The 14,378-nt window shown below is 34.5% G+C and overlaps 5 protein-coding genes across 8 annotated transcripts in view; 1 reads left to right on the top strand and 4 right to left on the bottom strand.

Moving 5' to 3' along the window:
* LOC123888670 (protein pleiotropic regulatory locus 1-like) overlaps window positions 1–917 on the bottom strand; it is a 28,311-nt gene extending 27,394 nt beyond the window's left edge. Inside the window, exons 1-3 of one of the 3 annotated variants that reach the window (XR_006802265.1) lie at window positions 675–916; window positions 548–572; window positions 83–197 (exon numbers count right to left, since the gene is read on the bottom strand). The gene's annotated coding sequence lies outside the window, so the exon portion shown is untranslated. Of the gene's footprint in view, window positions 1–82; window positions 198–547; window positions 573–674 lie in introns of all 3 variants that reach the window. The other 2 variants (XM_045937786.1, XM_045937785.1) reach the window with 2 other exon arrangements.
* LOC123892139 lies at window positions 117–1,870 on the bottom strand. The gene is made up of 4 exons (XM_045941968.1): window positions 1,569–1,870; window positions 1,064–1,072; window positions 548–572; window positions 117–197 (listed from the first exon to the last, which is right to left on the bottom strand). Exons 1-4 carry the CDS (start codon window positions 1,868–1,870, stop codon window positions 117–119), a joined length of 417 nt encoding a protein of 138 aa, XP_045797924.1.
* A 1,550-nt stretch (window positions 1,871–3,420) lies between these two features.
* On the bottom strand, window positions 3,421–4,059 carry LOC123892138. The gene has a single exon (XM_045941967.1). It carries the CDS (start codon window positions 4,057–4,059, stop codon window positions 3,421–3,423), a length of 639 nt encoding a protein of 212 aa, XP_045797923.1.
* A 699-nt stretch (window positions 4,060–4,758) lies between these two features.
* On the top strand, window positions 4,759–8,389 carry LOC123888669 (F-box/FBD/LRR-repeat protein At4g26340-like). Of its 2 annotated transcripts, XM_045937784.1 has the most exons (5): window positions 4,759–5,363; window positions 5,909–6,353; window positions 7,394–7,546; window positions 7,783–8,062; window positions 8,229–8,389. In XM_045937784.1, the coding sequence occupies exons 1-4, from the start codon at window positions 4,906–4,908 to the stop codon at window positions 8,044–8,046; spliced, it is 1,320 nt and encodes a 439-aa protein (XP_045793740.1). In that variant the 5' UTR covers window positions 4,759–4,905; the 3' UTR covers window positions 8,047–8,062; window positions 8,229–8,389. The 2 variants fall into 2 exon arrangements, with proteins under 2 accessions (XP_045793740.1, XP_045793739.1); XM_045937783.1 differs by having other exon boundaries at window positions 7,783–8,389.
* Window positions 8,390–10,954: 2,565 nt separating this feature from the next.
* LOC123892137 (FBD-associated F-box protein At3g52670-like) lies at window positions 10,955–12,932 on the bottom strand. The gene is made up of 4 exons (XM_045941966.1): window positions 12,433–12,932; window positions 11,818–12,274; window positions 11,474–11,563; window positions 10,955–11,266 (listed from the first exon to the last, which is right to left on the bottom strand). The coding sequence occupies exons 1-4, from the start codon at window positions 12,930–12,932 to the stop codon at window positions 11,006–11,008; spliced, it is 1,308 nt and encodes a 435-aa protein (XP_045797922.1). The 3' UTR covers window positions 10,955–11,005.
* Window positions 12,933–14,378: the final 1,446 nt, after the last annotated feature.

Raw genomic sequence — 14,378 nt, 5'->3', positions numbered from 1 at the left:
TAATTCATCAATATTCCACCAACTAGATAATCATAACCATATGCCAAGATGATAACTATTACTACGAGTATCATGTTCATACCTGGAAGAGCAAGCATGTTAGAACTCCCTGCTTGTTAATACTGATTCTTTGTAGCAGAATTTGTCTGTTGCGGAGGTTGACTAGTGCTTTTAATTCTACCACACTCAGCATTTACCTAATTTTCATTACAATTACAAAACCACATTAGCATACCTTCATCAGTTCACAAAAAACCCACAAAAAAAGGAACTTTATAACCCTAGACAACTTCATAGCAAACGTTTGTTCTGCCAAATCACTCCGCTACACCCCACGTCAATTCTATGACATGGAAAAGAAAAAAAAAAGTTTTTTTCTGATGAATGTCACTGTAAAACTGATTTACACCGGCAGAACATATCCATTAAACTATTCAAAATTTATACAATTCACATCTCTTCTTAATCAATTCAAGGGCATTAAGGTAACAAAATTAAAATTAACAAAACTCAAATCAAATAAAACCATAATTAAGATAAAACTAACCTTGTCATTAACACCAATTTTCTTGCTGCAAGATTATGAGGAAACAAAAAGGCGTAAGTTAACTAGAATAAACATTGAGAATAGAAAAAAGTGAAGATTTATGAAAAGAAAAGAGAAAAATTTGAACCTTTCGGAATCGGGAGGAGCGAGTTGTTGATGAAGAGGAGAAAAGAGATCGAGGGCACGGACTTGAAGCGTAAGCTTCTTGAGTGATTGCGGTTCAACTGGTTAAACTGCTTACGACGACGTATTGAAGGTGATGAAGTTTTATGGTTTGTTTCCCAGTGAAGGATGATTTTGAACACAGTGGAAACCGTAGGTTCAACGGGCGAAACTGAGTTTGAGTTAGAGTTTGGGTTCAATGACACCCAAATATATGTGTATTAAGGGTCCCGTTTGCCATGTCTTTTTTACCTCTTTCGTAGAGTTTTTGCAAATAACTTATGCAATTTCTTTTTTTTGAAAACGCTAAAATGATATATATTAACACTACAGCCTTCCCAGCACAAGACGTACCAAGATAAGCTACAAAAGTATACAAAATGTCATAAACACAAAATCATAAACACATCATACAAAGCCCAAACAAATCATAGGACTAGACCACCAGCTATGGTAGTTATAAGCTAACGAAACACTCGTCGACTTCAACCACCTAAACGAGAAAAGCTTGATCTTGTCCAACAAAATATGGGGCGTGTCCTCTGATCCTGTGAATAACCGATGGTTTCGCTCCGTCCATACAACCCAAACACAAGCGAGCCAAATAAGCTGTAAAAATGATCGACGTGCGCGAGATCCACCTGCTGAATGAACAAACTGAACAAAATAGTCACGCAGAGTAGTGAACTCCACCAAAGAGATACCAATCCACGATCGCACTAGATCCCAAAGAGAGCCAACGGTGCTGCATGAGATGAATAAGTGATAAGCTGACTCGGCCTCTCCACATCCAAAAACGCAAGAGTGTGCTGTAGAAGATAAAACGCCTCGAGTAACCAGATTTACTCTCGTAGGCAACCTGTCACGCAATAAGCGCCATGCGAATATGGAAACCTTCAAAGGAACCTGAGGGTGCCAAATAAGGTTATCCGCATCATCCAAAGTAGCCGAAACATGAGAAGTAAGAAGCTTATAAGCTCCTCTAACAGAGTAACCTGTATCAGGTTCAGGACGCCACTGCCACCTGTCAAAAGAATGAGTCTGCAAGATAATGGTGAGTAGTAAAGACTGACACTCTCCCAACATCTCCTCCTCCCATGCCCTCAGCTGCCTCCGCCACACCCAAGCCTCACCCCCCTCACCCCATCCTGAAGCATACATCCCCGCCACCGTACACGATTTGGTCTCTGCCAAATCAAACAGACGCCCAAACCGCTGACATAAAGGGATCCCATCCACCCAGGGGTCAGTCCAGAAAAAAGTATCGGACCCATCCCCCACCCTCTTCACTACCTGCTCCCGAAACCTACTGCCCCCTGTATCGGACCCATCCACCCAGGGGTCAGTCCCGAAACTTATGCAATTTCTATATAGGACTTGTTTGGCCGAACTTTTTTTATAGTTTATGTAAACAGCTTATGTAATATAAATTAAATTTTATGCTAGTTTATAAGTTCACATTAGTGAAAATTGTAATTTTATAAACTTTTTCATCATAAACTACTTTGACAAACTTTTAATAATATATAAAATTGCATAACCTGTTTGCAAAAGCTCTAAAAAAGAGCTAAAAAAGTCAGGTCAAACAGACTCATATTATTATAAGTTTGTCAACGTAGTTTACGATTGAAAAGTTTATAAAATTACAATTTTCACTACGTGTGAACTTATAAATTAACATAAAACCTAATTTATATTACATAAGTTGTTTGCATAAGTTCTAAAACAAAACTCGGCCAAACGAGCCCTAAATATTGTATATTAAATTATATAATTACCCCCTTTGTATATATAAGTGTATCCACAAGCATCTGCGATGGTCATACCTATTTGGGTATCATACATTATTAATAAATGGTCCCTACAATGTCACGTAATATCTATGCAACTCATATATATTTTGCTCCAATTGTGCACTTTAAGGGTATGATACATTAATAACAAATGATAATGTTTTAAAAAGAAAAGGAAATATGATCAAAGGTTTTAATAACATAAATAAGGTACAGTATCATTAATTTTGATATCCTTAATGTCACATCATGAAACTCCAATGGTATAAAATAATAAGGTACGGATCATAAACTTATGATACTCGCTATGATACATTTATTGGAGATGCTCTTAGAGCATCTCCAATAAGGGTATCTAAGAGAGTTTCATAGACTAATGATACGGTACATTAACTTTTTTATCATTGGAGTTCCATGACGTGGCACAGAGGGTATCAAAATTGATGATACCAGTACCTTAAATAAGGTACCGTATCATCAATTTATTGTTATTATTATTTTTGTTTTTGCTATATAAATCCAATTTAATAGCTTCTATATATGTCAAAACATTACTGTTTGTCATTAATATATGATACTCAAAAAGTGGTATCACCATTGGAGTAAAATATGTATGAGTTGCATAAATATTACGTGTCATTGTAGGGACCACTTATTAATAATGTATGATACCCAAAGCGGTATCACCATTGGAGATGCTCTTATGTTTGAATTTCTTTGAATACCTTAATATATTGAATTATAAATAATATATTTTAATTTTACTTTAAAAACTACACATTTGGTCTCTTACGTTTATTTTAGGTTTCAATTTGGTCCCTTACGTTTAAAAGTATCAATTTGGTTCATTACGTTTCCATTAGGTTTCAATTTAGTCATTTATGCCCCAGCGCAGCTTCCATCCGGCCGTCTAAGAACTCAACCTAGCCCCAAACGTCCTTCATCGCTAAGATGAGCAATGACGTTTAGTTTTAAGTAGGCCAGAGGCGAGGGACTCCAACCATTAATGTTGTGACGAATGTTCGAGATAGGCGAAGCATGGTGATTGAGGCTACGCTTGCTGGAATGTTTTTTATACTCGTGTAAATTTTGAAGAGCTTTATCAACAGTTATTTTAACAGGTATTTCTTTTCCTTGAAAGACTTTGTGATTCCTCGCATGCCATAAACTATATATGATACTAGTGATTGCTTGAATATATTCTCCATCAATAGTAGTAAGCATGTGTGTATACCATTCACACAAATTCTGCTCTTTGATGAAATTAGTGTTAATAGTGAGTGGGGAATAAAACCAAGCTTTATGAGCCCACTCACAGTGTAAAAATATGTGCTCCATGGTTTCAGGGCCATTGTGACATCTAGGACAGAGATTGTCACATAGGATTCCTCTAGAAATTAAATTGGGTTTAATAGGTAGAGCATTATGAAAGATCCTCCAAATGAGGTGAATTTGTTTTGGAGGGTTATGGAGACCCCAAATTTTCTTCCATATGTTATCAGAGCTTGACTGCCTATTAGACTGACCTTCTGGTTGATTATTTCTAGTCCAGTCCATGATAGTATAGTAGCCTGACTTTACAGTATAAGACCCCTCCTTTGTGCCCTGCCAGCAAAGAATATTCTCATCTGCATATGGATTAAGAGGAATTTTACATATTTTCGCTGCTTCAATAGGTAGGAAATTTTGCTTTAACAATGTTTAATTTCCAGCACATGTTTTGTTGGTCAATGAGGTCTGACACGTTCTGTAGGGTAGTGCCATTAGGCTTTGAGGACCAAATATTATTCCCCATCTGTGAATGTATACACCTGTCTTCCCATATGTTGATATTGTTGTCTTTACCAACCACCCAATAACACCATTTCTTTAGAATCCAACTAGCCTTTTGAATGGGGTGGGTGGGGTAGCTCAGTTGGCACTTGCTGACTGAGCGGGTGTAGGCTGATGGTCAGGGGTTCGATCATTGACAGTAGCAAATGTAGTATTTTCTTTGTAAACAAGTTGGTGGTACTTATAAACCATCAACTTTTTTTAAAAAAAAAACTAGCCTTTTGAATGCTCTGCTAGGCATAGCTTGAACCGTTGCCCTGTTTTGCCCGAAGAAATAGGATAATACTTAGCTTTTAAAACATGTGCCACCAAAGAGTTTGGTTCAGTGAGGAGATTTGTTTAAAATAAATAATAAAAAAAGAGATTTTTTTTTATTACAAAAAAAATAAAAAATCAAACTTAAATTTAAAACCAAATCCTATTATTCTATAAACCAAATCCTATGGATGTACAATGCAGTCAGTTTCTTGGATCTCGCATCTATCTATCTGTTTTTTCCGCCGCAATTCATATGGGTGGCTCTTCTGAATCGTGAAAAGGCAGAGCAATCGCAAATTTTTTCACACAAAAATGGAAGAAAACGCAGACAGAATCAGCAATCTACCGGACTTTGTACTGAGTCACATCCTCTCGTTCCTCCCTATCAAAACCGCCGTTTCCACAAGCCTTCTTTCTCCCAGATGGCGCCACATTTGGAAGAAACATCTCTCAGTTCTCGACTTCTCCGACGACGACTTTTTTCAACCAAACGACGACCGTTTAGAACTCTTCAAAACCTTAGCGGTTTTTGTTAACGGCGTCTTCACTCTCCGCAAACCTTGCGAAGTTAGTAAGATGCGTCTCTCATGTACCCATTCTCTCGTCGCCCACAAGGTTTGTACCTATTCTGTCAATACGTGGGTCCACTCCGTCATTGGGCCCCATCTCAAGGAACTCGACCTCACTCTCTATTCCAACGACGACGACGGAGGATATTGCTTCGAGCCTCCCATCAGCCTCTCTGCTTGCATTAATATAGTTTCCCTCAGGCAAGCAAGAACGTTTCTTTTTTATTTTTATTTTTTGTTATTATTTCTGGCTGGGTATATTTATTTATTTATTGAGTAGTATATTTATTATTTTTATTTGTTGTTATAGTGAGAATGTCAATCCTGTTTGTTTCTATTTGTTGGATTGATTTATTTATTTTTGAGCTTATGCAAATATAATAATTCATAAACCTGCTTAATAGTTTATGAAAGATACGATTTTAGCTAATGATAACTTATGAATTAACAACATAAAAGCTTGTTTATTTGACATTTCTTGGACTACTATGACAGTAAGTGAATTTGATAATAGATTTTACAGTTGTAGAATTATTTTGGGATTATTATTGATAATGTGGAGGAGTGGACTAAAGAATTACTTGTTTCCTAGACTCCTCGCAAAATCTGCAGAGTGAGAGTTAAACATATGATTATGGTAATGCAGTCACCTTTGTTTGTGTAACAGAATGCAGCCACCTTTATTTTTTACTTGTTCTTAATAATATGATGTGACGCTAACATTTAACAATTAACATGTAGTTCAGTCTCAACGGTGCAGTATATTTTAACTTGAAACGAGCTAAGGCGATTCGTTTACCGTCATTAAAGAAGCTACAACTTCACATCGGTTATGTGGAAGTGTCTCCCATGAATGCCCTCCTCTCTGGCTGTCCTAACCTAGAAACTCTCGATCTTTGCTTTTATGCTAGGGACAGCGGTGGTATAATTCGTGTGCCACCTTCATTGAAGTGGTTGAAAATCATCATTAACAATTCAGACACCGGGGCTTCCCTTGAAATTGATGTGCCTGTTCTTGAGTACCTCTGCATTGCAAATATCACAATCACTGATGCCAACAACTTGCAAAACGTGGTGGAAGCGTCTGTTGATGTTTTTCCTTCCTCGGCTGCTTCTGCCTTCACTTTTCTCAAGCTCCTCGGCGCTCTCACTGGAATAAAACATCTAGTGTTGAGTCGTTCAACAACAAAGGTATAATTTTATTATCATGGTTTATAAGATATAGCTATGATGTTAATAGAGGTGCTATAGCGGGATAGCCGTAGCGGCAGACCCCCTCCTCGCTATGCTACAGGTCTGCTTTCCGCTATTTAGAGAAGCGGAAATAGCGGCCGCTATTTGCAGGTGAATAGCATATTTCACTTATCAAATACTAGTACTTGCACATATATACAAGTCTTAGAATCCAATCACTCCGCATAATATTCATAATATCACGCTAACAATAATCCTTAGATAACAGTGTCAAAGATATGTACATATCACACATAGATAAGCTTTGTAATCACAACCTAAATTTAGTGATATGATTGGATATATAACAAAGACAAATATAGGTAATTATGGTACAATATTTTCATCACCCCCCCTAAAGCTGGTGGATGCCCAATTTTCTTATTAGAGGCTAGATTTGCTTTCTACTGAGGGCTATTCATACTGAGGGCTATAATGAATATGTCAGTGAGATGAGTCCCAGTAGCCTAGTAGGTACAAGTTTTGTTTTTCAGCCTATATCTAAATAAAATCATTCTGTAAGGTACACACACCTTGGTTGGAAGTAGTAAAAGTTTAGAAGTCTCATCAATCCACGTACATATTTTTGGATTATAAGTAACTCAAAAGATTGTTCTCAAATCCTTCAAATGAATTAAAAGGAAATCTTTAACCTTTCAAAATGGATCTTGACTCCTGTTTTTTGACTTATCAGTGTGAAGTTTCTCCATACTAAAATATAGGTGACTAATGTATTTCACTGATCAAATACGTTCACATGTATACAAGTCTTAGAATCAATCACTCCACACAATTTCCATAATATCACGCTAACAACAATCCCAAGTTAGAAGCGTCAAAGATATAAACATATCATATATAGATCAGCCTTCTAACCATTGCATAATATATTTAGTGTTATGATTTTGATATAACAAAGAAATTATGGTATAAAATCGTCATTATTTAGTTTTATACTAGCTAACATGACATCATTACTGCTTGTTGTGTACAAACAGTGGCTACTGGGTGGCCCCACTGATCTACACTTTCCAGAATTTCGCCATTTACTTCATCTAGAGCTCATTCTTCCATGGTTCAACTTGTATTCTCTGCTGAGCCTGCTTCAGACATGCCATCTGCTTCAAGTTCTCATAATTCAAAACGACAAGGTTTGTTGACTTCTTAAGTTTGTTTAATTGAAGTTTTGGTAAATTTAACTTCATCTACACCCCTTAATAACTTTGTTGTGAAATTTATCCATCCAATGGTTTTATGAAATAAATTATAGAAAAGCCTCGCTTTTTGCATACTCCAAATAGTGACAAGGATGCATAACATTATTCATTACTATATCTATGATTGCATCTTATGTAAGTTGCATTGTTGTGTCTTTTGTTGCCGGCAGGATCAGTCACCCTTACCAATATGTGCTACACAACCAAGTGTTCCTAGTTGTCTTGTATCACACCTGGCCTCCATTGAATTAAAAGGATATCGAGGATTTCCAGATGAGTTGTTATTTGCTGAATATGTTTTGCAAAAAGGGCTTGTTTTGAAAACAATGATTATTGTTGATATATCGGTGGACCCAAACAAAAAGTTTGACACTCTTAGAAGATTATCTAATGTGCCAAGGGCCTCTGCAAATTGCCAACTTACATTTGACTAAGTTATATCTGCCTAAGGTGTGATTTCTCACTAAAACTACTTTGTTATTTGTTTATTACTGAATCAATTCAAAGGTGATTCAGATTGGGTTTGGTCTGCATAATTAGTTGTCCCTTGTATTTTCTTGCATGCACTTCATTTTCAACTCTATTTGGTGGAATGACATGATTCAATACTTCAAAGTTTCTGAATTTCTTTGATCCAGCTATTTTCCAATAAGGTATAATAATATTAATTAGGATATGCCCTCTCTACTAAAAGAATTATTCAAGTTTTGCCTCTGTAACCATGTTTGTTTTACAAATATGTTCTCCTGATTTATTGAAAAAAGAAGAAATTGGCAATCTCTTTGTAGCATTTGTATTCAATGTTACCGGTGCAATATTACCATCTGCAAAACAAGTAGAATTTTCATGTTACGTGGATCCGTTAACAGTTCCTTTCTCTACAAGTTTATCATTTCTAATATGAATATCAGTTGGGAAATTAAATTAAATTTTTATGTTTTTGTCATAAAAAAATCTTTTAGTAAAGATACTCCCAGTACATTTTGTGAAAGCATATTTTGTTTGCATAAAAAGAGAAGTACTATGTAATTTAAAATTGTTAAATTTTTTTGCCCCCTCTTGAAATACAAAGTAATGCTTCGAATGCATTTTACGGTTTTGGAGAAATCTCCATAAAGTTCGTGTTTCCCCAAACCCGTCCCGATTCGCAACAAAACAACTTTGCATTAACATGAAAAGTAGAACCAATATAAATAGAAAAAACAACTTTGTTTAATACACAACTTAAAAATAAAAACAAACAATTGAATATAATTTAAGACTTTGTTTAAGAGTTTATAATTTAAGAGAGGTAAAATGTAATTAGATATACGCGGAGTGGGTTTGGGGACGGATTCGGGGTGGGTATCAATGTCCCCATTACCCGCTCCACCCGTCTTTTAAATTAAGGGAAACCTCAAACCCAGTCAAATCGGTTTTTCCCCGTCAACATCGAGGCGGGACTGGTGGGTGCCCGCGGGTATGGGTTATATTGTCATGCCTGTAGAGGTGGTCATTGAAGTCATTTAATTGCTTTTTCTTCAGATTTGTGTACTGAAAAAAATAATTAGCTGGCACTTGTTAAGCATACCAAATATAGAAACAAAAGATAAAATTAATATTGATAAAATAACTTTTTACATTTTCGATGCATTGAATGCACAAGTTCCGAGACAAAATTTCCATATTTATATGCTTAGCATTTTCCTTAAAATTTTTGGAAACAAGAAAAAAACTCTTGTTTTCATTCAATAGGAAGTGGCAAACTCTTGCTTCTTTGATAGGAAAATTGTTGTATGTTATGTTTGTTAACAAATAATTCATCATATGCTACTGCCACATGTTCAACTTGCTTTAGTTTTGATTATTTGATAACTCTACAGCTTTCAATTATTAAATAATGCTAAATGAGATAATTTGAAAGCCTAATGTTGTTTGTGTGTTGAATTTGCTTGAATTAGTGACGGTAAATTTATGTAGCACAAAATAGCAGCGTAGATTAGACATGTAAGTTCTGCTTATTCAATCTCCGATGGTTTTTTTCTCGGTAAAGTCGGCTTTTGATTCGCTCTCAAAAGAATTGAATGAAGTGCCCCCTTTACCTCTTTGTGAGGCAAAAATCTTTTCTAAGATTTGGGAGAGTCTGGCTCCTTCAAAAGTAATTCTTTTTTTATGGCAATTACTTTATGACCGTGTGACTACAAGGTCCAACCTCCTCATGAGAGGAGTTTTACCTCATCAAGAGGGGATAAGTTGTGTGTGGTGTAATTGCCCCCTTGAAACATCAACACATTTGTTCCTTCAGGCGAAATCAGGAGTATTAAGGGAAGTTTATAGGTTTTTTTTACCTTTGATATCACATGAATTTGAAGCGAGGTTTTGATCACACACAGAAGGTTGTGCATGTGAACTCAGAATGAATGTGTATTTACATATATAGTTCATAGTCAATGAAAATATCAAGTTTTTCCAAACATTGATTAGGTCAAAGTTATAGCCAAGATGGCTTGTTGGCCTTGGCCAAGTAAAATATTTCTTCCTAGTTTGGAATCTGTTTTGGTCTTTTGAGGAGAATAGATAAGATAATGAAACTCGGTAATTTTGTAGGGACAAAACTAATATATTTAAGCCTACAATTTAATTTTGAGTCATGTGGCTAACAAAGTTCATCTATATCGAATCAATTTGAGTACTAGAGTCCCTGGATGTGTAACTTAGTGGTAAAAGGGTCGAGACGCTGGACGTTTAATGTTTGATTCCTGTTGATAAGTGCTCGCATCCTAGAAAGCGAGAGGTTTAATTTGGTCATTTCAGGGGGCCCAAAAAGCAAATCTCTATAATATATTGGATGGATTTTTTGGTAGATGGATTGGATAGATAACGGATTATTTTGACATGTTAATGCAAATATTATGATATTTTTATGTTCAAAATGATCTATATTATGTCTATATATCATGTTAAACATATATAAGTTCAAACAAATGTAAAAATTTTGCGCATTAAAGACTAAGAACAAAATAAAAAATTTTGTAGGGATGAAAACAATGATTTTATTTTACATGGACGAAAACCAAAACTCTATAAAAGTAAGAATTGAAAACATATTTTATCCTATATAATATAATATTAATAAGAGTTCTAGATTGAACAAGGAAATAGTGTTTTGTTGCAATTTAAACTAATAAAGTTTACAAAATTATAAAATTACAAATTTCAAATTTTGATAACTTTGGGCCTTGATAAACAGTTGCCTCTTAACACAAGGACCTTTCAATGAATAAAAAGTTCAAATTAGAAGCATAGCTATCTCCCAACATTTGTAATAGATAGAGATTGTGAAGCATAGCTATCCCCCAACATCTGTCATAGAGTAGGTTTTTATTTTATTTTTACACCTTATGGTGATACAGCTCAATCAAATGTAAGTTGACACAGTCTAGAGGCCCTTGGAACATTAGATAATCTTCTGAGGATGTAGTACTTCAAAATGTCTACAGAAATATCAGCAATACTCATTTTCTTCAAAACAAGTCCATTCTGCAAAATATACTCTGCAAATAACAGCTCATCTGGACATCCTTCATAGCCTTTAAATTGGATATAGGTCAGATGTGATAAAATACAATTTGGAACAGTTGATTGTGTAGTCCATTCTGGTGAGGTTGATTCTTTCTGTCAAAGACACAATGGCACACCATAAATAAGATGCAATCAATGGTAATTAATCATATATAGTTAAGTATGCATAAAATGAGGCCTTGCGTAATCTATTTCATAAAAACGTTAAATTGATACATTGCACATGAAAGTTATTAAGTGGTGTACATGAAGTTAAATAAAATTAAACTTGAATCAAACGAACTTAAGAACTCAACAAACCTTATCGTTTTGAGTTATAAGAACTTGAAGCATAGGACAAGCATGAAGTAGGCTCAATAGAGAGTTTTGGTTGAACCACGGAAGAATGAGCTCCAGATGAAGTAAATGGCGGAATTCTGGGAAACGTACTGGGAAAAGTAGATGAACAGGGTCACCTAGTAGCAACTGCAAGTAGTAATAATGTAATACTAGTTAGTAAAAAAATCAAGATGATTAGGTTGTGATCAAAAAAATATTTGGAAATATGTGTAGGCATTTGATTAGTGAAACACATAAGTCATCATCTAATATTATTATATATATATATATATATATATATATAATAAAACTGAATAAAACTATACCTCTATTGTTGAAATACTCAAAGATAGATGTTTTATTCCAGAGAGAACATTGAAGAAGCTGACTAAGTTGTTAGTTAGATAACAACCATCAGAACAACGAAAAACATCAAGAGACGCTTTCACCACGTTTTGCAAGTTGCCAACATCACTGAATGTGTTAAGATCGTCAAAACCAAGCGAATACAAATCCATTTCTAGACAATAACAACCATAACCAACACTGCTGATTTTCAACCTCTTTAACGTAGATGGCACACGGAGTTTCTTATAGTTAAAACCAAAAAGACGAGTATCTAGAGTTTCTAGGATAGGACAGCCAACGAGGAAGCCATTCATTGTATGAATATCCACATCTCTCATGTGGAGTTTCAAGTAATTAAGTGATGGTAAACGAATTTCCTCAGCAAACCGTGGGTCAATATATATTGACGAGAACATTTTTGTTCCCCCAATGAGACTGTAATTCATTAAATAAAAAATATGTTAGTAAAATTATTATGTTGTCCCGTCCCATAACGGTGGAATTTCTAGTTACTAGACTATTTGACAAAAAAAAAAAAATCATTATTATTATGTTAAGAATATTAAAATAACTAAAAGGGTTTGCTTGCTTGCCTGAGGGAAACGAGATTAGTACAAGTGAAGAGGGTGATTGGAGGTTCAAATTGATATTTCTGAATGGGATCGATTTCGAGGCTGAATTCCTTGAGGTGTGGTCCAATGACAGAGCGAACCCATGTGTCGATTGAACTGGTGCATGATTTGATGTTGTAAAGAGATTTAACACATGAGAGACTCATCTTTTCAATTGGGTAAGGCATACGAAGAGAGAACACCCTGTTTACAAAAACAGAAAAGTTTTGGAAGTGCTCGAGTAGTTTGTTGTTTCTCATTGCCTTTTCGAATAAGGCTTCGTCCCTGAAGTCGTTGGAGAAATCAAGAACGGAAACATGCTTCCAAACGTGGCGCCATCTGTTCGACAAAATGCTTGTTGCAACGGAGGTTTTGGTGGGGAGAAAAGAAAGGATATGGCTGAGCACACAGTCTGGTAGACTGCTGATTCTGTCTTCTTCTGCTACTATTCGTCGTCTTTTGGAGTTCGACTCTGCCGCCATGAATGAGCACAAAAAACAAGTAGTACAAGCTTTTTCAATCAAACTATACAGTATGAATGAAAAACAAAGAAAGAGTGCTCGATTTGAACACTATGCTTTGCTTCCTTCCGATGAATGAATGAATGAATTTATGGAAATCGATTGCTGTCTATATATAAGTAAAAAAATAACCAATCTTCTTAAATTTTGTTTTTTTGATGTACAATCTTTTTTTTCGAATCAAAATCTTTTTTGATATACAATCTTCTTAAAATATTCACTAAAAGATTAAAGTTTATTTTTATATCAAAATATTGCAACTAAATCTTTTTATTGTTTCTATTTTTTTGGGCTCTTAAATTTTTTTTTTTGATATACAATCTTTTTTTCGATGCAAAATCTTTTTTGATATACAATCTTCTTAAAATATTCACTAAAAGATTAAAATTTATTTTTATATCAAAATATTCAATATTGCAACTAAATCTTTTTATTGTTTCTATTTTTTTGGGCTAAACTTTCTATAAGATTGTTTCTCTTTTCTATCTTTATGAGAATATTTAAAAAAATATGAGAGAAACTATTGTTAAATAATTTTTATGTTGTAATAGTCAACATTGTCCCGTAATTGTTAAGAGTCTCACGTCAGCTGAGATATGACATGAATAAGTGTTTATAAGTAAGATGCAATCCTCACCTTACAAGCCGATTTTGTAGGTTGAGTTATGCCCAATTCACAATTCTAAGATAGTATCAGAGTCTATTCACGATTCGTTGGGCCACATGCTATCAGGTTTCCGCTATCGGACCACCCACCATTTATTTCTGCGATTTGTAGGGTGTGTCAAGAGTCCCATATCGGTTGAGAGATGGCCTCAACACGTATTTATAAGTAAGAGACAATCTTCACCTTACAAGTCAGTTTTGTAGGGTTGAGAGGCTGTTTGTTATAGCTTATTTTAAAAAATAATCACTTTTTTTATATAAATAATCACTTTAAATTGTTTTGCATCTGTTTGTTACAGATTTTTAAAATAATCAGAAGCTAAAAATAATCAGAAAACAGCTAAAAATGAGAAGCTACTAAGAGTAGCTTATAAAATAATAGATTTTTTTTAGAGGAGAGAGAAAAGAAATATTAAAAGAAGAAAATTATTTGTAATGAAAAAAATCACTTTTATAAGGTTATATACAAACAAACTAAAGATTATTTTATTTAAAAGAAGTGATTTTTATTATAATAAACAAACACAAACTAAATTCAACTTTTTTAAAAATCTCTAAAAATTAATCTCTAAATTATTTACATCAAAATCACTATTTTTTTAATCTGTAACAAACAGACCCTGAGTTACGCCCGATTAGAGTTTCAGGACTATTAAATAGAAATTTGATTAAAAATATTAAAACTTCCCCTCTAGAAATACAGATTCATGTTTGCTCGGATGATTTTGGCTTTACTTACAA

This window comes from Trifolium pratense, linkage group LG6 (genome assembly GCF_020283565.1).
Source record: "Trifolium pratense cultivar HEN17-A07 linkage group LG6, ARS_RC_1.1, whole genome shotgun sequence".
NCBI lineage: Eukaryota > Viridiplantae > Streptophyta > Magnoliopsida > Fabales > Fabaceae > Trifolium > Trifolium pratense.
The sequence above is the reverse complement of the archived record's forward strand: the minus strand, read 5'-3'. Positions and strand labels throughout refer to the sequence as shown.